We start from the raw sequence: 23,247 nt of genomic DNA on the forward strand, positions 1-23,247 counted from the left end.
GTGATTGGAAGTCAGGTATGTGATAGTGGGTGTGACTTCTCCCTTTCCTCTTGTTTCCTCTTGGTCAGCTGGATGGTGCCAGGAAACGTTAAAGCCACATGTTTACAATAGAAGGCATCTTGGTCCCTGAATCACTGTGTGGTGCTGAGTTCACTGCCCTATACATAGGAACATATCTATAAATGAGAAAAACTCATCCTGTGCTAAGCCAAGATGAGTTTTGTACATCTGTGAAATCAGCTATATTGAACTTAGGCTAACTTTTATCTTGAGGTACAAAGACATTTTACAACTCTTCCAGGGTCCAGAGCTGGTGGGGACAAACCCATATGATAAGTTTCAGCAGTTGGAAAGCAGAGCTAACTCTTACCTGATGCAAACATTTCCTTCCCCAGTAGTGGCAAAGAGTGGGTTGGGCAGAAGGGTAAATGGACTACAGGCCTCAGGGTTCCGTATCCTCCTGTGTCCCTAGGGAGGTTACAACAAATTTCCACTGACTGGTAGATGCAGTGGGCCCACCACAGTCTACAGGCTGCAGTGCCTTCCACCTACTTGGCTCTAGTGTGCCCACACTGAGTGGGTACCTATAGGTTAATAGACTAACAAGGCACAATAATTGGCTAAATATATATTTTGTTTCCAGATTGCAATAAATCCTCCCTAAATAACGAATATGACAACAAGAAAATTCAGCGCTAACATATTTATAATTTTATTTATTTTTTTAAATATTTATTTATTTATTTGGCTGTGCCAGTTCTTAGTTGCTGCACACGGGATCTTTGTTGTGTCGTGCTGACTCTTAGTTGCGGCATGCGAACACTTAGTTGCAGCATGCATGTGGGATCTAGTTCCCTGACCAGGGATGGATCCCGGGCCCCCTGCATTGGGAGCGCAGAGTTAACCACTGGACCACCAGGGAAGTCCCTATAATTTTAAATATTATGATTTTATGTGCTAACGTTATTGGATTTATGAAAGAACCCTTACATTTAAAAAACACATTCTGTAGAGTTTACACATTAAAATACAAGCTGTCTAGGGTTACAGGTGAAATATTATACTAAGGTGCATGGGGTAGATGAAACAAGACCAACCATGAAATGATAAATAATGATGGAATATGGCAAAAACTGCAGCCATTGTCCCATGCCAAAATGGCATTTGTTTTGTTTTTCTCTTTTTGAGACTGACGTCAGATTCAGAAAGGAATTGAATACATGTGAGGATATGGAGTAAGATATATTAAGTAGATGAAAGTGTTGCTCAATGAAGTGGACAGAGTATTTAACTGTACAGGCAGGAGACCTGTACTCTGTGGGAATCACCGTCAAAGACCCATCTTTGTACTCCTTCCTCAAGGTGGCGCAACATCCTTCTATCTTTCTTATCGCTACACTTTCTGGGGTGTTTATTTTGTCTTTACCAAACATACTCAGACGGAGAGTACACTATTGTTTATTAGCTTCAGTTTCCAGTGGCTCCATTATTTGTCTAAATGACTCTGCAATGGTATGTACATTTGGATTAATGGATTTGAGAGCATCTCGAAAGATACTCTTCGACTCTGGGAACACGCTGAGCTTCACAGAGCCTGAAATAACGTCTCCAAACACTTGGGTGATCAGCTACAGTTAGTATTCCTGAAACATCTGAGTGCACTTTCTTTAAGAAGAGGCAATGCCCGTCCTCCGTCTCTGGACTTTGGTTGGTTTTCCTAGCGGTAAGTCCTCGCGGTGTAGCTTTGCCTTTTCTCCAAGATGTCAGAGTTGTAACATACTGGACCTACGTTTGTGGATCTGTGGGAAATACATTACCCAGACGGCTGTGCGATGGGTGGCTGCGAAGATCAGCCAATTAAGGCAAGAGAAGCCGGGTTTTCCTGGGACGCATTAGCGTCAGGGCGGGGCTTCCGGCCGCTTCGTTGTGGACGTCATTTTGAATGTGCTTGAGCGTTTTCACAATTTGAAAGCTTTGGTTACCGGTGCTGGAAGAGGTGACGAGACTGAGAAGGTACCCGCTGCACAGAGGCGGGTCTGAGGCTCGGCGACGCCGCCTGGGGTCACCGCACCAGGCCCGGGAGAGTGACCGCCGTGCCCGCGTCTCGTTTCCTCTCCCGCAGCTCCGGCCCCGCTCCGCCCACAGAGTCCGATGGCGGCGGCAGCGCCGAGGGACCCGCGTCAGGTAAACGCTCGTCCTCCGACCACTCACCACCCTCACCCTACCAGACACCAAAGCCCCCAGTGCGGGGCGCCTGCTCACGTGCCCGCAGCCCAGGCCCCGGTGTCCAGGACGGTGAGGCGGCCGTGGGTGGGGCCCTGTTTCTTCTGACTGTGCTGGCGCGTGGCAGAGGGTCACAGGCGGAGGGACCGGCACCGTCACGTGCAGAGGTTTGGAGGTCTGACTGATCAGGGACTGGGGCAATTCTCGATTTTTTCTGCTAGGATCAAGATGCTGCTGCCCAGAGCTAAGCTTGCAGCGTTGCTGCATGAAAAGTTGGCCGGTTATGAGACTTCCGTGGCGGTCCAGTGGTTAGGTCTCCGCTCTCTCACTGCTAAGGGCGGGTTTCAATCCCCGGTCGGGGAACTAAGATCCCACAAGCCGCATGGTGTGGCCAAAAAAAAAAAAAAAAAAAAAGTTAGCCGTTTATTACACAGGTGATATAGGGTTGAATCGCAGGTGGGAAGTGATGTCACCCAGACCAAAATAGGCTTCCTCTGGCTGCGAAGAATAGAACAAGTCAGGGGGGTAAGGGAGGAGACAGGAAGCACAGACGGATTAATAGCCTAGGTGAGTGTTGATGGACCAGAGTGACTGTCTTGGATATGCGAGAAGTGGTTGAATTCTGGATCAATTTTTTGAGAAGGGGCAAAGCAAATTGTGGGTGTTGCTGGTGCCAAGAGAAAAGAAGTAGTGAGGGATGACCCTAGGGGTGTTGGTCCTAGTAGACGAAGGGAAGGAAGGCCCATGAACTGGATGGGGACGTCAGCAGCAGGTTAATTTTTCTTGGGAATGTTATACGTTTGTTTGGGCTCTATTAAGAGTCTGAGATGTTTCAGAGAAGAGTGAGTGTAGGCAACAAGTGGGCAGCTGGACAGGCAGGTCTGGAAAACTGGGGAAGGCGTTCAGGAATGGAAACTTTGAAAAGTGATGGCCATTGTGTGGACCAGGGTGGAGCTGTGGATCACATTTAGGAGGAGATGCAGGTTATAGTGGCCACAGTATTAGCAGGTCAGAAAGACTGGTGTGTGCTGAGGAGTGGTTCCCTGGCTCAGGGCCTGGTTGGTTTGCTGGGCATTGCAGACCCGAGTGAGGTGGAGAAGTGGCGGTGGGAACGGTATGGGAGGGAGGTTGATCTGGCGGGAGGCCGAGGCTTCCATGGGACGAGTGGACAAGTGACGGCTGAGGAGACTTAGGAGTAGTTGAGACAAGAAGGCAGTGAGACTGGGTCTGTTGCTTATTTAGTATTACTGCTATGTGGCTTCTCCAGAATTTTGTGGTGAGCTTTGACGGGGTCTGGGACGTTTGAGGCTTGCCAGTGGATCTGGTCTGCGGCAAATGTCATCATTTGTGGGTCACTGTGCCTGGCAGGGAGGTTTTCAGGACTGGGTTTTTTTTTTTTTTTACAAAGGTTGTGCGGAGACAGAGGAGTGTTGTGGCTGCTGAAGGGGCAAAACTGGCAGTGAAAAAAGTTGACGAGAGTTGAGGGAATATGAAATTCACACGTGGTTCTGGGTGGCTAACACTGAACCAAGGATTAGAGGCAGTTGGGGAGATCTTCTAAGCAGCGTTTGTGGCTTACTCCGGTGTTGGATCCATCAGAGGACTGGGGTTGTACCAAATCTTGTCTGAATTTCTTAAGCCCTCTCTGGATGCCAAGCGCCCAATGTGTGGGTATGTTCAGGGAGAATTCTGTGGTGTGGGGCAGGGATGTGGCAGAGTGCTGTGGAAGCGCAACTGTAGGGTCTGAAATTGTGAGAGAAATGTCATCTACAGAATCATGTGCACGTGGAGAGGAAGTGTGAGCTGACGGCCCCCAGGCCCTGGTGTTGAGGCTTTACTGGTGAAGCATGAGCTTACATTTGGCTGTGTCTGGATTCCCACAAATTGGGAGACCCCAGGGGAATTGCTTGGCTGGAGGGACGGGATATTACCGGCCAAGCCCAGCGCTTAGATGGCATCTGGGTGCAACCCCCCTGCCAGTTACTGCTGAGGGCTGAACACAGTGGTAAAACGGGATGATGAAGAGAGAGCAGGCATCAGTGGCCAGGGCCTGGTATCTCCTCTGAGGTGGGGAGCTCCAGTGGAGGATGGGAATGGCATAGGTGTGTGGGGAGATGTGTTGTGATTTCTCAGAGAATGTGCAAGCTTTCATGAGTCCCCTTTGTGACAGGTTGGTGTGACCTTTGAAGACATTGCCGTGTACTTCTCCTGGGAGGAATGGAGGCTCCTTGATGAGGCTCAGATATGCCTGTACCTTGATGTGATGCTGGAGAACTACGCACTTATATCCTCACTGGGTAAGACCCTCCCCCTCCCCGGTGACCTGGGCTAGCGTCTGTATTCTGCCTCACCGCCCCCAGAAGGTGCTCTGTGCTGCATGTGGTGTAGGCACTGCTTGCTTCCCCAGTGTTCTGGGTAGTTGTGGTAGTTATTAGGGCTGGGGTGTTTGCACTACCCTCTTTTCGCCCCTACAGCCCTAATTTCTGTTGTACCAAACCCTCATAGGGAAGGATTTGAGGTCAGTAGTCTTGCAGTAAGGCTAATGGATGCAGCTTGCTTGCCCTTTCCGTGGATGCGTCAGTGTGTCCAGATGCATGCAGTTTCTGTGGCCACTCCTGTGTCTGACAATTTCTTGTGCCTGCCTGTTTATGGAATTGCAGCCACTGTCATGGTGACTACGTACGTGGACTACTATTGAACTCTATCCTATATAGTTCTTTTTGTGATGTTAGACCTCTTCTATCCATTTCATCCTGTCCCAACTTTATGGAGATATAATTGACAAAATTTCTGCATTTAATATATATAACGTGATGATTTGATATACATATATATTATGAAATAATTACCATTGTGAAGTTAATTAACACACCTATCACCTGACATAATTACTTTTCTATGTGTGCGTGTATGAGAACACCTAGGATCTACTCTTTTAGCAAATTTCAAGTGTACAATACAGTGTTAATAAATAACTATAGTGGACTTCCCTGGTTGCACAGTGGTTAAGAACCCACCTGACAATGCAGGGGACCTGGGTTCGAGCCCTGGTCCAGGAAGATCCCATATGCCGTGGAGAACTAAGCCTGTGTGCCACAACTACTGAGCCTGCGCTTTAGAGCCCGCAAGCCATAACTACTGAGTCCACGTGCTGCAACTACTGAAGCTCATGCTCCACAACAAGAGAAGCCACTGCAATGAGAAGCCCGCGCACTGCAATGAAGAGTAACCCCTGCTCCTTGTAACTAAATCCCACATGCAGCAAGAAGACCCAATGCAGCCAAAATAAATAAATTACTTAATTAATTTAGAAAAAAATTAAAAATAAATAACTATAGTCACTATGCTACACATTCGATCCTTAGAACTTACTCATCTTATAACTGAAAGTGTTTTTGACCAACATCTCCCCATTTCTTTAACCCTCAATATCTGGCATTCTGCTTTATGTTTCTCTAAGTTTTACTTTTTTTAAGAGTCTATATATAAGTAATATACAGTATTTGTCTTTCTCTCTGTGGCTTATTTCACTTAGCATAATGTCCTCTAGGTTCATCCTTGTTGCAAGTGGCAGTTTTTCCTTTTTCATGGCTGAGTATTTGTACACACATATGCATGGGAAAGTTGGTGCGTGTGTCTATGTGTATATCACATTTTCTGTATCATTTCATCCCCTGATGAACACCTTATAATGTTTCCATATCTTGGCTCTTCTGAATAATGCTGCAGTACTATATATGTATATGTATGTGTGTATGTGTATATATATATATATATATATATATATATATATTTGTATACATGCACGTGCATGTATTTCATGGAGATACTGGTTTTGTTCCTGTTGGCCATCTGTATGTCTTTTGGAAAGATGTCTCTTCAGCTCCTCTGCCCATTTTTTAATTGGGTTGTTTTGGTTTTGTTATTGTTGAGTTGTGTGAGTTCTTTATATATTTTGGATAGTAACCCATTATTACATATATCACTTGCAGATATCTTCTCCCATTCAATAGGGTGTCTTTTTTTTGGGCGGGGGGTGGGGGGGTGGTTTGCTGCATGGCATGCAGGATCTTAGTTCCCCAACCAAGGATCGAACCCGTGCCCCTTGCAGTGGAAAGGCAGTCTTAACCACTGGACTGCCAGGGAAGTCCCAGGATGTCTTTTCATTTTATTGATGGTTTCCTTTGCCGTGCAGAAGCTTTTTGGTTTGATGTAATCCCATTTGTTTATTTTTTCCTTTGTTTCCCTTCCCTGAAGAGACATATCTAGAAAGTTATTGATTGGTAAGACCGATGTCAAAGAGTATGCTGCCTGTGTTTTCTTCTGGGAGTTTTATGGTTTCAGATATTACATTCAAGTTTTTAATTCTTTTTGCGTTGACTTTTGTGTATGATGTGAGATAGAGATCTAGTTTAATTTCTTTGCATGTGACTGTCTAGTTTTCCCAACACCATTTATTGAAGACCTTTCTCCATTGTATGGTTTTTTCTCCTTTATCAATCTTAATTGTCCACATATCTGTGGGTTTATTTTTGGATTCCCAATTCTGTTTCTTTTGATCTATGTATATGTTTTTCTGCCAATACCATGCTGTTTTGATTACTATGGCTTTGTAATATAGTTTGAAATCGGGGTGTGATACCTATAGCTTTGTTTTTGTTGTTGTTTGGGGGGTTTTTTGTTTTTTGGTGTTTGTTTATTTCTTTGTTTGGGCCATGTAGTGTGGCTCGTTGGATCTTCGTTACTGGACCAGGGATTGAACCCGGGCCACTGCAGTGAAAGCGCTGAGTCCTAACCACTGGATTGCCAGGGAATTCCCCTAGCTTTTTTTTTTTTGTTTGTTTGTTTTTTTTTTCTGTATGCGGGCCTCTCACTGTTGTGGCCTCTCCCGTTGCGGAGCACAGGCTCCGGATGCGCAGGCCCAACGGCCATGGCTCACGGGCCCAGCCGCTCCGCGGCATGTGGGATCTTCCCGGACCGGGGCACGAACCCGTGTCCCCTGCATCGGCAGGCGGACTCTCAACCACTGCGCCACCAGGGAAGCCCCCTAGCTTTGTTTTGGTTTTGGTTTTTTTTTTTTTTTTTTGCGGTACGCTGGCCTCTCACTGTTGTGGCCTCTCCCGTTGTGGAGCACAGGCTCCGGATGCGCAGGCTCAGCAGCCATGGCTCACGGGCCCAGCCGCTTCGCGGCATGTGGGATCTTCTTGAACCAGGTCATGAACCCGTGTCCCCTGCATCGGCAGGTGGACTCTCAACCACTGCGCCACCAGGGAAGCCCTGATTTTTTTTTTTTTTAATTTCAGGTTGCTTTGGCTATTTGTGATCTTTTGTGGTTTTATATAAATTGTAGAATTTTTTGTTTTATTTCTGTGAAAAATGTCATTGGGATTTCAATAGGGATTACATTCAATCTGTAGATTTCTTCAGGTAATATGGACATTTTATTTTATTTATTTTTATAAATTTATTTTTTATGGGATTTCAATAGGGATTGCATTCAATCTATAAATTGCTTTAGGTAATATAGACATTTTATTTTATTTCGTGTTTTTTTTTTTTTAGCTGTGTTGGGTCCTCACTGCACACGGGCTTTCTCTAGTTGCGGCAATCGGGGGCTACTCTTCATTTCAGTACGTGGGCTTTTCATTGCAGTGGCTTCTCTTGCTGCAGAGCACAGGCTCTAGGTGTGTGGGCTTCAGCAGCTGTGGCATGTGGGCTCAGTAGTTGTGGATCACAGGCTCTAGAGCACAGGCTCAGTAGTTGTGGCGCATGGGCTTAGTTGCTCCGCGGCATGTGGGATCTTCCCGGACCAGGGATCGAACCTGTGTTCCCTGCACTGGCAGGCGGATTCTCAACCACTGCGCCACCAGGGAAGCCCCTATTTAGTTTTTATAAATTTATTTATTATTTATTATTATTATTATTATTTTTGTCTGCGTTGGGTCTTCTTGCTGCGTGCAGGCTTTCTCTACTTGCGGCGATTGGGGCTACTCTTCATTGCGGTGCGTGGGCTTCTCATTGTGGTGGCTTTTCTTGTTGCGGAGCATAGGCTCTAGGCGTGTGGGCTTCAGTAGTTGTGGCTCGCGAGCTCTGAAGCACAGACTCAGTAGTTGTGGCACACTGGCTTAGTTGCTCTGTGGCAAGTGGGATCTTCCTGGACCAGGGCTCGAACCCATGTCCTCTGCATTGGCAGGCGGAGTCTTAACCACTGCGCCACTGGGGAAGTCCCAATATGGACATTTTTTTTTTTTTAAAGTATATTTATTTATTTATTTATTTAGGCTGTGCCGGGTCTTAGTTGTGCCATGCGGACTCTTAGTTGCGGCATGCATGTGAGATCTAGTTCTCCGACCAGGGATTGAACCCAGGCCCCCTGCATTGGGAGCTCAGTCTTACCCACTGGACCCCCAGGGAAGTCCCTAATATGGACCTTTTAACAATGTTAATTCATCCAATCAATGAGCATGGAATATCTTTCCATTTGTTTGAAAATATTTCTTTTTCAATCTTTCAATAATGTCTTATAGTTTTCATTGTACGGGTCTTTATCCGTAGTTAAGTTTATACCTATGTATTTTATTCTTTTTGTTGCCATTTAAATGAGGTTGTTTTCTTAATTCCTTTTTTTTTTTGCTAGCTCATTGCTCGAGTTTAGACATTCAACTGAGTTTTGTATGTTGACTTTGTACTCTGCAATTTCATTTGTTGATTATTTCTAATAGTTTTTTGGTGGAGTCTTTAGAGTTTTCTATGTGTAAAATTATGTTATCTGCAAATAGTGAAAATTTTACATCTTCCTTTCCACTTTAGATGCCTTTTGTTTTTCTTGCCTTACTGCTCTGGCTAGGACTTCCAATACTATGTTGAAGAAGAATGGAGATAGTGGACATCCTTTTTTTGTTCCTGATTTTAGAGAGATAGCTTTTGACTTTTCACCATTGAGTTTGATGTCAGCTGAGGGGTTTTTCATATATGGCCTTTATTATGTTGAGGTATGTTCCTTTATCCAATTCTTTCAGAGTTTTTAATCATAAATACGTGATGAATCTTGCCAGATACATTTTCTGTATCTATTGAGATGATCATATGGTTTTAATCCTTCATTTTGTTAATGTGATGTATCACATTGATTGATTTGTAGATGTCGAACCATCCTTGCATCCCTGGAATAATCATGGTGTACGGTCCTTTTAATGTTGTATTTAGTTTACTAATACTTTGTTCAGTATTTTTGCATCTGTGTTCATCAGAGATGTTGTCCTATAATTTTCTTTTTTTGTATTGTCTTCGTCTGTTTTTGGTATCGGGTGATGTTAGCCTAGTAAAATGAGTTAGGAAGCATTCCTTTTTCTTCAATATTTTGGAAGAGTTTGAAAAGGATAGGTATTTAATCTTCTTCGAGTGTTTGGTAGATGTCAACTGGGAAGCCAAGATTTTTATTTTTCTATAAATGCCTACATTAGGCATTTATTTATCTAAATTTCCTTCTTTGAACTGCTTTTGCTGTGTCCCATAAGTTTTGGTACTTTGTGTTTCTGTTTTCATTTGTCTTAAGGTGTTTTTTTATTTCTTCTGAGACCTATTGTTTTTTCATGATTGTGTTGTTTAATTTACACATATTTGTGAATTTCCCCACTTGTGTTACTGATTTCTTGTTTCATACCATTGTGGTCAGCAAAGATACCTTGTATTATTTCTATCTCCTTAAATTTGTTAGATCTGGTCTTATAACCTCTAACATATGATCTGCTCTAGGGAATGTTCTTTTGTTGTTGTTGTTTGTTTGGGGTTTTTTTATTTTTATTTTTTAGGGAGTGTTCTGTGTGCACTTGAGAATGTGTATTCTGCTGCATTTGGATGGTATGTTTTGTATATGTCCATTTGATCTAAAGTATAGTTCCAGTGCAAAGTTTTCCTGTTGAATTTCTGTCTGGATGATCTACCTTTTGTTGAAAGGAGAATTTTGAAGTCCCTTATTATTGTGTTCCTGTCTATTTCTGCCTTCAGATTGGTTAATATTTGATTCATATATTTTTGTGCTCCAATGTTAGTTGCATATACACTTACCATTGTTATAGTCTCTTGATGAATTAACTCCTTTATCATTATATCACGAACCTCTTTGTTGTGGCAGATTTTCACTCAATGTTCATTTTGTCTGATATAAATATAGCTACTCCTGCTGGCTTTTGGTTTTCCATTTGCATGAAATGTCTTTATGTTGCCTTCACTTTCAGCCTATGTGTGTCCTTAATCCTGAAGTGAGTCTTTTTTTGGCAGTGTATGATTGGGTCTTGTTCTTTTATCGATTTGGCTGCTTGGGTTTTTTTGTTTTGTTTTTTGTTTTTGGCCACACCACATGGCATGTGGAATCTTAGTTCCCCGACCAGGGATCAAACCCATGCCCCTTGTGGTGGAAGCATGGAGTCTTAACCACTGGACCGCTAGGGAAGTCCTTGCTGCTGTTTTCTTTTTCTTTTATTTTATTTATTTTTTTTTGCGGTATGCGGGCCTCTCACTGTTGTGGCCTCTGCCATTGCGGAGCACAGGCTCCGGACGTGCAGGCTCAGCGGCCATGGCTCACGGGCCCAGCCGCTCCGTGGCATGTGGGATCCTCCCGGACCGGGGCACAAACCCTTGTCCCCTGCATCGGCAGGCGGACTCTCAACCACTGCGCCACCAGGGAAGCCCCTCTTTTTATTTTGAAACAAACAAAAAAACAAACAAACAAACAAATAAATAAATAAATGGCTGCATTGGGTCTTCATTACTGCGCATGGGGTTTCTCTAGTTGTGGTGAGCGGGTGCTACTTTTCGTTGTGGTGCATGGGCTTCTCATTGCGGTGGCTTCTCTTATTGTAGAGCTTGGGCTCAAGGTGCATGGGCTTCAGTAGTTGCAGCATGTGGGCTCAGTAGTTGTGGCATGCGGGCTCAGTAGTTGTGGCACATGGGCTCAGTGGTTGTGGCTCACAGGCTCTAGAACGCGGCCTCGGTAGTTGTGGTACACGGCTTGGTTGCTCTGTGGTAAGTGCGATCTCCCTGGACCAGGGCTTGAACCCGTGTCCCCTGCATTGGCAGGCAGATTCTTAACCACTGCACCACCAGGGAAGCCCCCTTGCTGCTGTTTTTGAATTGTAGAATTTTGTAAGGACTTACTGTTGCCATCTTGTTAATTGTTTTCTGTCTGTTTTGTAGTTGAGACAGGTGCACATCTGTGATGAGCTTGACCCTTCCCTATAGTCGACATGCCCTTGACCAGCATTTCTTTCTGTTCAGGTTGCTGCTGTGGAGCAGTGGATGCAGAGGCACCTTCTGAACAGATCGCTTCTCTAGGCGTGTCACAGGCTAGGACTCCCAAGGCAGCTTTGTGTTCCCAGAAGACGCACCCCTGTGAGATGTGTGGTCCAGTCTTGAGACACGTTTTCCACTTGGCTGAGGATCAGGAAACACAGCACAGCCAGAAACTGTTGAGGTGTGGGGCATGCGTGAAACTATTTTATTTTAGTGCAAACTTTAAACAGCACCAGGAGCAGCACATGGGAGAGAAAACTCTCAGAAGCAGTGTGGATGAGGCCTCGTTTGTGAAGAGCTGCAGGTTCCATGTGTCACAGAAGCCATTTACCTATAGGGAGTTTGAAAAGGACTTCCTGACTATTGTGGGACATCTGCAGCAACAGGCCACTTGTACTGTCGGGAAGCCAAACACAATCACCCAGTGCGGGTCAACTTCACAAGGCAGGAGAAGTCATCACACCTGGGGAGAATGCAAGAAAGCCCTCAGCCCCAAACACACACTTCTTCAGGACCAGGGGTTCCACACTGGAAGACCTTGTTTTGTGTGCAGTGAGTGTGGGAAAACATTCAGGTACAAATCCTCATTTGTTGTACACCAGAGAGTCCATGCTGGAGAAAGGCTTCATGTGTGTGGTGAATCTGGAAAATCCTTTAGGCAGAGCTCAACCGTCAGTCAACATCAAAGCATTCATACTGGCGCAAGGCAGTACAAGTGCAGCAAATGTGGGAAATCCTTACCCTACAAATCTGTCCTCATTTCTCCCCACACATGGTGCAATGGAGAAAACAGTTACGTGTGCAGTGAATGTTCGAAATCTTTTACCTCTAGCTCAGCCCTCACTTATCATCAGAGATCTCACACAGGAGAAAGGCCTTATGAGTGTAGTGACTGTGGGAAATCTTTTATCTCTAGGCCTGCCCTCAGATACCATCAGAGATCTCACACAGGAGAAAGGCCTTATGAGTGCAGTGAATGTGGGAAGTCTTTTACCACTAGCTCTAACCTTCATTATCATCAAAGAGTTCACACTGGAGAAAGGCCTTATGAGTGCAGTGAATGTGGGAAATCTTTTAACAATAGGTGGGTTCTCATTCAACACCAGAGAGTTCACACAGGAGAAAGGCCTTATGAATGTAGTGAGTGTGGGAAGTTGTTTAAATATGGATCCCAATTGAATCAACACCAGAAAGCTCACACTGGTGAAAAGCCTTTTAAGTGCACTGAATGTGGGAAATCTTTTAACAATAGGTGGACACTCATTCAACACTGGAGAGTTCACACAGGAGAAAGGCCTTTCGAGTGCAGTGAATGTGGGAAATCCTTTAATCGGAGAAATAACCTCATTTTACACCAGAGAATTCATACAGGAGAAAGGCCTTACGTGTGCAATGAATGTGGGAAATCTTTTACCTTCAGCTCCAGCCTTCGTTACCATCAGAGAGCTCACACTGGAGAAAGACCTTATGAGTGCAGTGAATGTGGGAAATCTTTTATCTCTAGGTCTGACCTCCATTATCATCAGAGAGTTCATTCTGGAGAAAGACCTTATGAGTGTAACGAATGTGGGAAATCCTTTATCCAAAGAAATAACCTCATAATACATCAGAGAATTCACACAGGAGAAAGGCCTTATGAGTGCAGTGAATGTGGTAAATCTTTTACCTGTAGTTCCACTCTCCATTATCATCAGAGGGTTCACACTGGAGAAAGGCCTTATGTGTGCAGTGCATGTGGGAAATCTTTTATTACCACGTCCAAACTGCGTTGTCATCAGAGAGGTCACAGTGGAGAAAGGCCTTAAGAGTGCAGTGAACGTGGGAAACCTTTTACAGAAAGTCTCATATGAACTAACAAGTTCCGTTCCGAGAGTGAGTTTGTAAGTCCAATTTGTTCTTAAGTCCAACAGAGTTAGCCTAGGTACCCAACTAACACAATGGGCTATATAGTACTGTACTGTAATAGGTTTATAATACTGTTCGCACAAATAATACGTAAAAAACAAACAAAAAATAAAACATTTTTAATCATACTTTACAGTACCTTGAAAAGTACAATACTACCAGCTCCATCACCATTGCTTTTTTTTTTTAATCAAAAAAGGAAACAATTCAGTGTAAAGAAAGAAACCCAGAAATTGTCTGAAAAAAGTGGGGCAAATGAACTCCTGAAAAAGTTCTGCATCTTGGTGATCACATTTATTGGAAGGGCGGGAGAAAATGAAACTGCCATTTAGCCTAAGAATTTGTGAGTTATCTGAAAATCAACTTATTTCAGGAGTGGAAGAATTCTTGGTTTTTTCTTAATATCAAACTACGCCAGTTTCTCTTTTGAATATCTTCTACATTTAAAGAGGCAATCATACAAAATCTCATTCTCCACATAAGGTAGATTCTTTGTTTGTTTTTTTTTTTTTTTTTTTTTTGCGGTACGTGGGCCTCTCACTGTTGTGGCCTCTCCCATTGTGGAGCACAGCCTCCGGACACGCAGGCTCAGCGGCCATGGCTCACGGGCCCAGCCACTCCGCAGCATGTGGGATCTTCCCGGACCGGGGCACGAACCCGTGTCCCCTGCATCGGCAGGCAGACTCTCAACCACTGCACCACCAGGGAAGCCCAAGGTAGATTCTTTGTTTCAGCCAACTCTCAGTGGTGGGGCAACTAGGACAACACCATCTCCCCAGAAAAAGAGCATTGGAATATTCCATTTTGTTGATTTATATATTTCTTCATATGTTTGTTCATCAATTTCTATAGTTGTCACAGTTTCTTCCACATCTCCCAATATCATATTTCAGTGTAACCTGCCTCGAAGCTCTGTGTTGTTTCTCATTTTCACTCATCCAGGCTGAGCCTGATGAGATTCAGGGGCTTTTCTACAGTGTTTGTAGTTTGTTGCTGGTCCACATCGTCCAAAATCTTTCACATCACCTCTGCTTTTATGCTTGTTCCTGGACATCCTGGGCTTGAAATAAAGATACTGTACTACTATATACAGTACTGTACAGTAAGTACGCAAAAGCACAAGCACTTGTAGAGGATAAACACATGTTAAAATGTACACCAGACACATGAACTAACTCGTGATTGGACATGGGAACGAATGTTCACATTTTGAAAGCTCACTACTTGAAGGTTCGTATGTAGGGGAGTTACTGTATAGGAAAATGTAACCTCTTTCAGCACCAGAGAGTTCACACTACACAATGGCATAGATGGGCAGGAAATGTGCAGTTTCAGTGGTCAGTATAAGGGCACTTGAGGAAACTATCTGAGGAGCCATCTGTCTGAATTGACTCTCATACATCTGAGCATGCACAGTGGGGAGAATCCCCAGTTATGTGGGGAGGCCATTTTATCTCTACCGGCCAGCAGGCCCACACAGTGTGCATCAGTCACCAACCCAGTTTGCTCAGGGAAGCTGACTGTCCCCCACTGTGTTGGCCAAATTAGGAGTCGCCTGAGCCCTAGGGGATATTTCCCTCCTCTTTGATTCCCTTGGGCATGGACCTGACCCAATGTTCTTCCATAGAACATCATTTGAGTTTTCTGGCAGCATTCCAACAAAGACTACAATTTTCAGGGACATGTTGGTGTCATGTGATACTTGTGTTGTGTCTTTCCAGCTTGCAAGTCACAGACTCTAGAAGTCTTGGCCACACATTGCCTTGGCTTGAATAATAACTAAGGCCTTTAAGTCCTCATTAATTTGGGGAGTTCTATTCCGGTGTAGGGTAGTTTATAAACGAGTACAAATTTGTGCTCTACAGGCATGAAGGGGGGAAGAAGATTTTATGGGTCACACGCTGTGCCTGAGGAGGGACAGCATGATGGCAGAAAACAGCTTGACAATTTTTACCAAATTTGCATTGCTGCATAGAGCCTCCTAGGAAAGAAAGACTGCTGGGCTTTCTCTTCCTCATTTGAGGCCTGTATCCTATGTTTTTTATGAGTCTTGGATGACTCTAAGGAGGGGGACATGTGAGAATCTTAAGAGTGCTTCTGAGAGCCGCATGATTTTTTTCTCTTATTCAAGGTAGATATCACAGGGTATCCCAGCACTGTTGAGGGGATATTTTCCCCAGGTCTACAAAGATCCACATTCCCTGATGGCCACAAATCACTGGGCTAGTCTCACTGGTTATAAGACTGTTGGTTCCAAGGGAAACCATAATAGGTATGGAAACCCTACTTTAGTAGGTAGTGGAGGAGTCTGCAGCCAGCTAGATGAAATGTTCCTCTTCTAAAAGTGTAGCCAGAAATGTTTCTGTGACCACAGGATCTGTGTGTACACAAATCTTGGGACCTCTAGGCATGCTTATCTTGTGTAGCTGAGGACATTGTCAGAGAAATTAATCAGGTTTTGTGGATTGCTGTAGCCTCTCGGTGGTGTTTGCCTCAAGGCCCTTACTGCACAGGGAAGAAAAAAGAGAAAAGGGGATTCATATTCTGAGGATGTGGCTCTCTTGACCCATGCAGCACTCCTCTTGACTTGGGTGGAGACGTTCATTGCTCCCTATATTTGCTGCTACTGAGACAAGACTGACCTTCCAGAGGGCATGAGGAGAGAGATGCTGGAGTCAATACAGGGTTGCCCAACCTATTTTCCATAAAGAGTGGGACATCGTTTTTTTTCTTCTTTTTTATCAAGCTAATTTTTAAAGCCTTATAAAGATAAAATTTACATGTACTCAACAGCTTATATTTAAAGTGTACAGTTTGATAGCTGTTGACATAGGTATGAACCTCTGAAAACATCATCCTACTCCCGATAATGACCATATATGTCATTTACTTCATGTCTTTTTATAATCTCTTCTTACTTTTCCAGCTTCTCCAGGTAACCATTGGTTTACTTTCCCTTACAATCGATAACCTTTGCATCTTTTTGTATATATATGCTTGGAATAATAAGCTGTTTATTTTTTTCTGATTTCCTTCATGTTTTGTAATTACTTTGAGATATGGGTAGCTCATCTCTTTTTTTTTTGAGTAATATTCTTATCCTTGGATATACCACTGTTGGTTTACTTATCCATCTCTTTATGGGTCTTTAGGTTATTTCTAGGTTGTGACTATTGGAAATAAACCTGTTACAAACATTTGTGTCAGTTTATATGGATGTGTGTCTCTTTGATCTTGTGCCAGTAACTTAAAGTGGAGTGTCTGAGTCACAGGGTAGATCTAAAGTGACTGTACTTTTTTTTGCATATTAACCAGCAGCATGTTAGAGAGTTCCATTTCTTTCACATCCCTGCCAGTGCTTGATATGGTTAATCTTTTATGTCAGCCTTTTCATAAGTGTATAGTGCTATCTCAGTGTGGTTTTAATTTCATTTTTCTAATGATTCATGATTTTGAGCATTTTGCAGGTCTTTGCCACCTGTATGTATGTATGTGTATATATATATTTACATATATATATATTTGTGTGTGTGTGTATGCGTGTGCTGTTTCAGTTCTTGTTATTTGCTTATGTGTTTTTAATATGCATTATGGCTGTTTCCCGTTTCATTTACAAATAAGACATCGAAACAACAAAGACATGTGGAACTTTACTCATTCTTAAATGAAGTGGGCAACATTTGCCATACAGAATAATTGTTTTTAATACAGGTAGGATATACCTGTATTAAGGTAGGATTTTTCCTCAAATTTTCTGTGTTGTGCAAAATGTCATGACCACAAATCCCACACATGTTTAAGATCAGTATGTATTATTAACATAATCTCCATCACTTAAGTCCAGGCATTCAGTAATACATTAAATGTAGTCCTGCTTTGTAGTATTTCCCAATTTCTGAAGTGTAAATTCTCCCACCACTCATTTGGAATGTGATCAGAGAAGGAACTGAAAAATTCTACTCAAGGTCCCCCAGGTTTTTTGATGGAAAACTAAACTTAGCATGTGCAGGAGGAGACTTTACAAGGCCAGGCAGACAACAGCTGCGGGGGCTGCGGGCTGGTTGGAGGCTCAGACGCCTCAGAGACATAATTCTGACTGGCCAGGGGGAGGTATGTCCCTGAACATCCTGGGGGGTCAGTGGAAACTCTAGTTGGCCTCACCTTGTTAGTGACAAGGTATCAGAGCAGTCACACTATCCTGAGTTGCCTCCTCTGACCCCACCAGTTACCTTGCAAGGGATTCTCACCCTCTGAACTCTCCAAAGTTCTTTTCATCTCTACCTTTCTGTAATTGTTGACTGTTTATTTCCAACTGTGTTTACCTTCTATGGGTCTCCCCACCTACTTGGATACTATTTCAGACACCTGCACCCCAGGACCGCATTCTAGATGCAGGGCCACTGCCTACCTTCACGGTTTAGGCAGTGTTTCATAAGTACTGGGGCTGGGAGTGTGCAGGGCAGGGGTCTGGTGCACGCTTTCTCTGCTGTACACCTTAAGAAGGACCTGGTTACATCTTTTCCTCCAAGATGCACATGTGTCAAGTCAGCGGGGACACCTGTGATCTGAGGTTGCATCTCTAAACAGAGGGAGGAGGAGTACAGGTTTGGTGGTGATGGAGGACCACAGCAGGGAGAGCCAGACCCACAATGCTGGGTGGGAAGGCTGGGACAGTGCAGGGACCAAAGGAGACACCTAGCATTTGTCTGCCCCATGTGGAGACTCAGGAAGGACCCACTGGGCTGAATCCCTGCTTCTCCCTCTAGAAGCTAATCGTCTAAGGCTGTGTCCTTCCCAGAGTTCTGGTAGATCTGCCCCTGGAGTCCCCTGAGGGATGCAACAGAGTTCATGGGGATCCACAGGCTCCCCACCCTGCCCAGGAGCACCCCACCGTCCACCGCTCGTGCATCTGGTAGGGACACTCAGTCGTCCATGTCCACAGCTTGGGCACACCCTGGTAACAGCATGCAAAAGTTGGGATTCTGACTCTGAGGTGGAAAAACAGGACTCAGTCTTTGAGTCAAAAATCTCATATTTGGGGACTTTCCTGATGGTGCAGTGGTTAAGAATCCACCTGCCAATGCAGGGGACATGGGTTTGAGCCCTAGTCCAGGAAGATACCACAGCCGTGGAGCAATTAAGCCCGTTGAGAAACTAAGCCCTACTGAGCCTGTACTCTAGAGCCTGCAAGCCACAACTGCTGAAGCCTGCATGCCTAGAGCCCATGCTCCACGAGAAGCCACCACAATGAGAAGCCTGTGTACCACAACGAAGAGTAGCCCCCGCTCGCTGCAACTAGAGAAAGCCCGTATGCAGCAAAGAAGACTCAACACAGCCGTAAATAAATAAATAAATAAATAAATTTATTTATTTATTTTAAAATCTCATATTTGGTCTCTGGAGCCAACTAGGGACTCATACTCACACTTGATTGGATTATCCAAGATATATTGTTAGGGGAGAAATTAATGTCAGACAAGGAACCACAGAACCAGGAAGTTCAGAGAACACTAAGGAGGATAAATGCTAAAATTCTACGTGTGATATCATTTTCAAATTATAGAAAATCAAAAGTAAATCCTGAAAGAAGTCAGGGCAGGGGGAGGAGGGAGATCCCTTACCTATAGCAGAACAAAGATAAGAATTAGATTCATCTTCTTAGAAACTGTGCAGGCAAGAAGAGATTGAAGTGAAATAATTGAAGTATTGAAAAAGAAAAAAAACAACAACCTAGAGTTTTGTTCCTGGCAAAATTATCCTTTGATAGTGCAGGGTAAACAAAGCCTTTCTCAAACAAAAATAGGGAATTTGTTCCCATTGAATCTGCAACCTTAGTCCATTCTGGTTGTTATAATTAAATACCACAAACTGGGTAGTCTATTAAAAAAATAAACATTTATTTCTCATACTTTTGGAGGCTTGGGAAGTCCCAGATCAAGGTGACAGCATGGGTGATTCTGTGCTGAGGTCCTGCTTCCTGGTTCATAGCTGGCACCTCCTTGCTGTGTGCTCACATGGTAGCAGGAATCTCTCTGTAGCCACTTTTATACAGGCACCATTCATGAGGATTCCACCCCCAGGAAACGCCTCTTAAAGTCCCTAACTCCTTATTTATTTATTTATCTATCTATCTATCTATCTATCTATCTATTTATTTGGCTGCGTCGGGTCTTAGTTGCGGCACGTGGGATCTTCGTTGAGACATGCAGGATCTTTCGTTGCAGTGCAGAGGCTCTTCGTTGCAGTGGGCTTCTCTCTAGTTGTGGCACAGCGTCCTCCAGAGCGCATGGGCTCTGTAGTTTGTGGCACGCAGGCTCTCTCGTTGAGGCACCCGAGCTCAGTAGTTGTGACGCGTGGGCTTAGTTGCCTCACGGCATGTGGGATCTTAGTTCCCCGAGCAGGGATGGAACCCGCGTCCGCTGCATTGGAAGGCAGATTCTTTACCACTGGACCACCAGGGAGGTCCCTCAGAGTCTCTAACTGCTAATACTATCATCTTTGGTGGTTAGAATTTCAACATAGGAAGCTTAGGGGACATAAATATTTAGACCATATCACTTGCCTTGGAGGAAATGTTAAAAGAACTTTAGAGACAAGGAGAATTATAGAGGTCAGAAAATTAGACCTGCATAAAAGAAGAACATCAAAGAAGTAATAAGGTAAAATAAAAGTTTACTTTTTTTTTTAAGCAGAAGGAATTTTTAAAAATTAATTAATTTATTTATTTTTGCCTGCATTGGGTCTTCATTGCTGTGCGCGGGCTTTCTCTAGTTGTGGCGAGCGGGGGCTACTCTTTGTTGAGGTGCACAGGCATCTCATTGTGGTGGCTTTTCTCGTTGCGGAGCACGGGCTCCAGGGTGCGTGGGCTTCAGTAGTTGTGGCCTGCAGTCTCCAGAGCTCAGGCTCAGTAGTTGTGGTGCATGGGCTTAATTGCTCTGTGGCATGTAGGATCTTTCTGGACCACGGATCTAACCTGGTCCCCTGCCTTGGCACGTGGATTCCTAACCACTGCGCCACCAGGGAAACCCCAAATGTTACTTTTCTTAATTGATCCCCATCTTAATTGATGTGCATCCTGTGTGTGTGTGTGTGTGTGTGTGTGTATTTATAAGTGAAATGAATGACATCAATGATACGAAGTATTGGAAGAATTCGGAATATTTTATTATTATAAGGTACTCACTGTGAAGTGATACAGTGTTATTTGTAAGTGGACTTGGATTAGTTGTCAATGTTGATTGGAAACTAGAACAAGCACTAAAAAAAGTTGAAAAAGAAGTGTAACTGATACGGTAAGAAACAAGAGAAAATATAATCTTATAAAAGCTCAATTTAAACCACAAAAAGCAGTAAGAGTGGAGTACAAAATGTGGAACAGAGAACGAGGGTAACAAATAGAGGGACGTCCCTGGCGGCGCAGTGGTTAGGAGCCACCTGCTAATCCAGGGGACACGGGTTGGATTCCTGGTCCAGGAGGATCCCACATGCTGTGGAGCAACTGAGCCCGCACACAGCAACGAAGACCCAATGCAGCCAAAAATAAATAAGAATTTTAAAGAAGAAATAACAAATATGGTAAATATTAATCCAACTGCATCAATAATCACTTTGATGGGAATGGTCTAAATGCACTAATTAAAAGATTTTCAGGGTGGATCAAAAAGCAAGACCAGGGCTTCCCTGGTGGTGCAGTGGTTGAGAGTCCTCCTGCCGATGCAGGGGACACAGGTTCATGCCCTGGTCCGGGAAGATCCCACATGCCGTGGAGCGGCTGGGCCCGTGAGCCATGGCCGCTAAGCCTGCGCCTCCGGAACCTGTGCTCTGCAACGGGAGAGGCCACGGCAGTGAGAGGCCTGCGTACCGCAAAAAAAAGAAAAAAAAAAAAAAAAAGCAAGACCAAACTATATGTTGTCTACAGAAACTGTGCAATAATACATCTGTACTGTTTTCAGGTTCTACATTTATAGTAATTTGTTGCAGGGGCAATAAGAAATGAATAGAGGGATAGGCATGCGAAGAAATGAAATAACTGAGAAAGACAAAGTTAGAGCAAGTTGGGGAGTGCTCACTTTGTGAAGGTTGTGTGTGTGTGAGGTGGTGGCATCAGTGTGGTTAAACTAAACTGTTTTATCTGTTGGGGCTTCATTGTTTAACAGTATTCATTAGCTATCATTGGGCAAAGGTATAATTTTATATTGGGGGCAAATGTTAGTTGGTGATCCATTTAGCTAATTGGAAAGTATTCAAGTCTTTGTGGTTTACCGAAACACACCCTTGACCTGATTATAAAGATTCCGTAAATGGAGGCATGGAAAGGACACAGCCTCATTACAGCTTATTGCATGAACTTATTCCCAATAAATATTTACGGACTGTATGAAATTGTATAAATATGAAGTCATATTCCAAGAATAATATGAGAGTTGGGAGTTAAATAAGCTTTTACATCTCATCATTTTGGCATGCAAATGACTATAAGGTTGTACATTCTCAAGGAGTGGAAATCAATCTGAGGGTTTATTGAGATAAAATATAAAGCAGCTGCATAAAATGTCTGACTGTCAGGTAAACTAAAAGATCAAATTGAGTGGTTGTCAGAGCTGGGGAGGGTAGTGGAATGTGACTACCCTCAGAATATCCGTCTTCTTTCTTCCCAGTCATGGTTCTGTACGGACTGTTTTGCTCATAGCCAATCATAATACAACTAAATGCACACACACACACTTCCAATGGATAGCTTCAGGCTACATGCATTTGAATGACAAGTATATAATATATCCAGCTATGCACTGAATCATTTTATGTCTGAATGACTCTATAGTAAAATGGCTACTTAGAACAGTAGATCTGAGAGCATCTCAAATGATTTTTTTTTTTTTTTGCCACGTTGCGCGCCTTGCGGAATCTTAATATCCCGATCAGGGATCAAACCCGCGTCCCCTGCAGTGTTAGCGCTGAGTCCTAACCACTGGAGCACCAGGCAATTCCCTTAAATGATATTTTAATCCTTTGACAGCTGAGATTCACGAAGTCTAAAATTATGTCTTTTTGCTGCAGTTAACAAGCAAAGCCCTGCCTTTCTTTCTTTTTTCTTCGGCGGTACGCGGCCCTCTCACTGTTGTGGCCTCTCCCGTTGGCAGAGCACAGGCTCCGGACGCGCAGGCTCAGCGACCATGGCTCACGGGCCCAGCCGCTCCGCGGCATGCGGGATCTTCCCGGACCGGAGCACGAACCCGTTTCCCCTGCATCGGCAGGCGGACTCTCAACCACTGCGCCACCAGGGAAGCCCAGCCCTGCCTTTCCTGAGGCCGGATCAGCTCGCAGCATCCTTCCTGGATCCGCGTGGAACAGGTTCTAGTTGGTCAGGAACGAGAATACCCTTCGCTGCGGCCTCTAGGACTCTAGGAACTATATTACCCAGAAGAAATTGCGGCAGGTTGAGCCACTGATAGTTCAGGATAATGGCACTTCCGGGAAAATTCCTCGGCTCGGGGCGGGAGTTCCGGCCTCTTCCTAGTGACGGCTATTTTAAATGTCCGGGTCTGTTTTGGCTCTGGGGCGCTGGGTCGGGACCAGGGTGACGAGGTGAGAAAACGCGACAGGAGGTGCTGTCCCCGCGGCACAGAGACGGGTCTGAAGTTCGGGGACGCCGCCCGGGGTGCCCCGGGCAGGCCCGGGAGAGGGTCCGACGTGCCCGCGTCCCGCCTGTCCCCGCTCCGCTCCGTCCACAGAGTCCGATGGCGGCGCCGGCGCTGAGGGACCCGCCTCAGGTAAACGCTCGTCCTCCGGGCCCTCACCGCCCTCACCCCATCAGACACTAAAGCCCCG

The 23,247-nt window shown here is 44.4% G+C and overlaps 1 protein-coding gene across 1 annotated transcript; it reads left to right on the forward strand.

The window, feature by feature from the left end:
* Positions 1-1,835: 1,835 nt before the first annotated feature.
* LOC308605645 (uncharacterized protein) lies at positions 1,836-16,625 on the forward strand. Its single transcript, XM_081215915.1, has 4 exons — positions 1,836-2,184; positions 4,394-4,520; positions 11,500-13,902; positions 14,136-16,625. Exons 1-3 carry the CDS (start codon positions 2,152-2,154, stop codon positions 13,317-13,319), a joined length of 1,980 nt encoding a protein of 659 aa, XP_081072041.1. The 5' UTR covers positions 1,836-2,151; the 3' UTR covers positions 13,320-13,902; positions 14,136-16,625.
* The last annotated feature ends 6,622 nt before the right edge of the window (positions 16,626-23,247 follow it).

The sequence above is a fragment of the Mesoplodon bidens genome, assembly GCF_964165515.1.
Source record: "Mesoplodon bidens genome assembly, chromosome: 18".
NCBI classification, from domain to species: Eukaryota; Metazoa; Chordata; class Mammalia; order Artiodactyla; family Ziphiidae; genus Mesoplodon; species Mesoplodon bidens.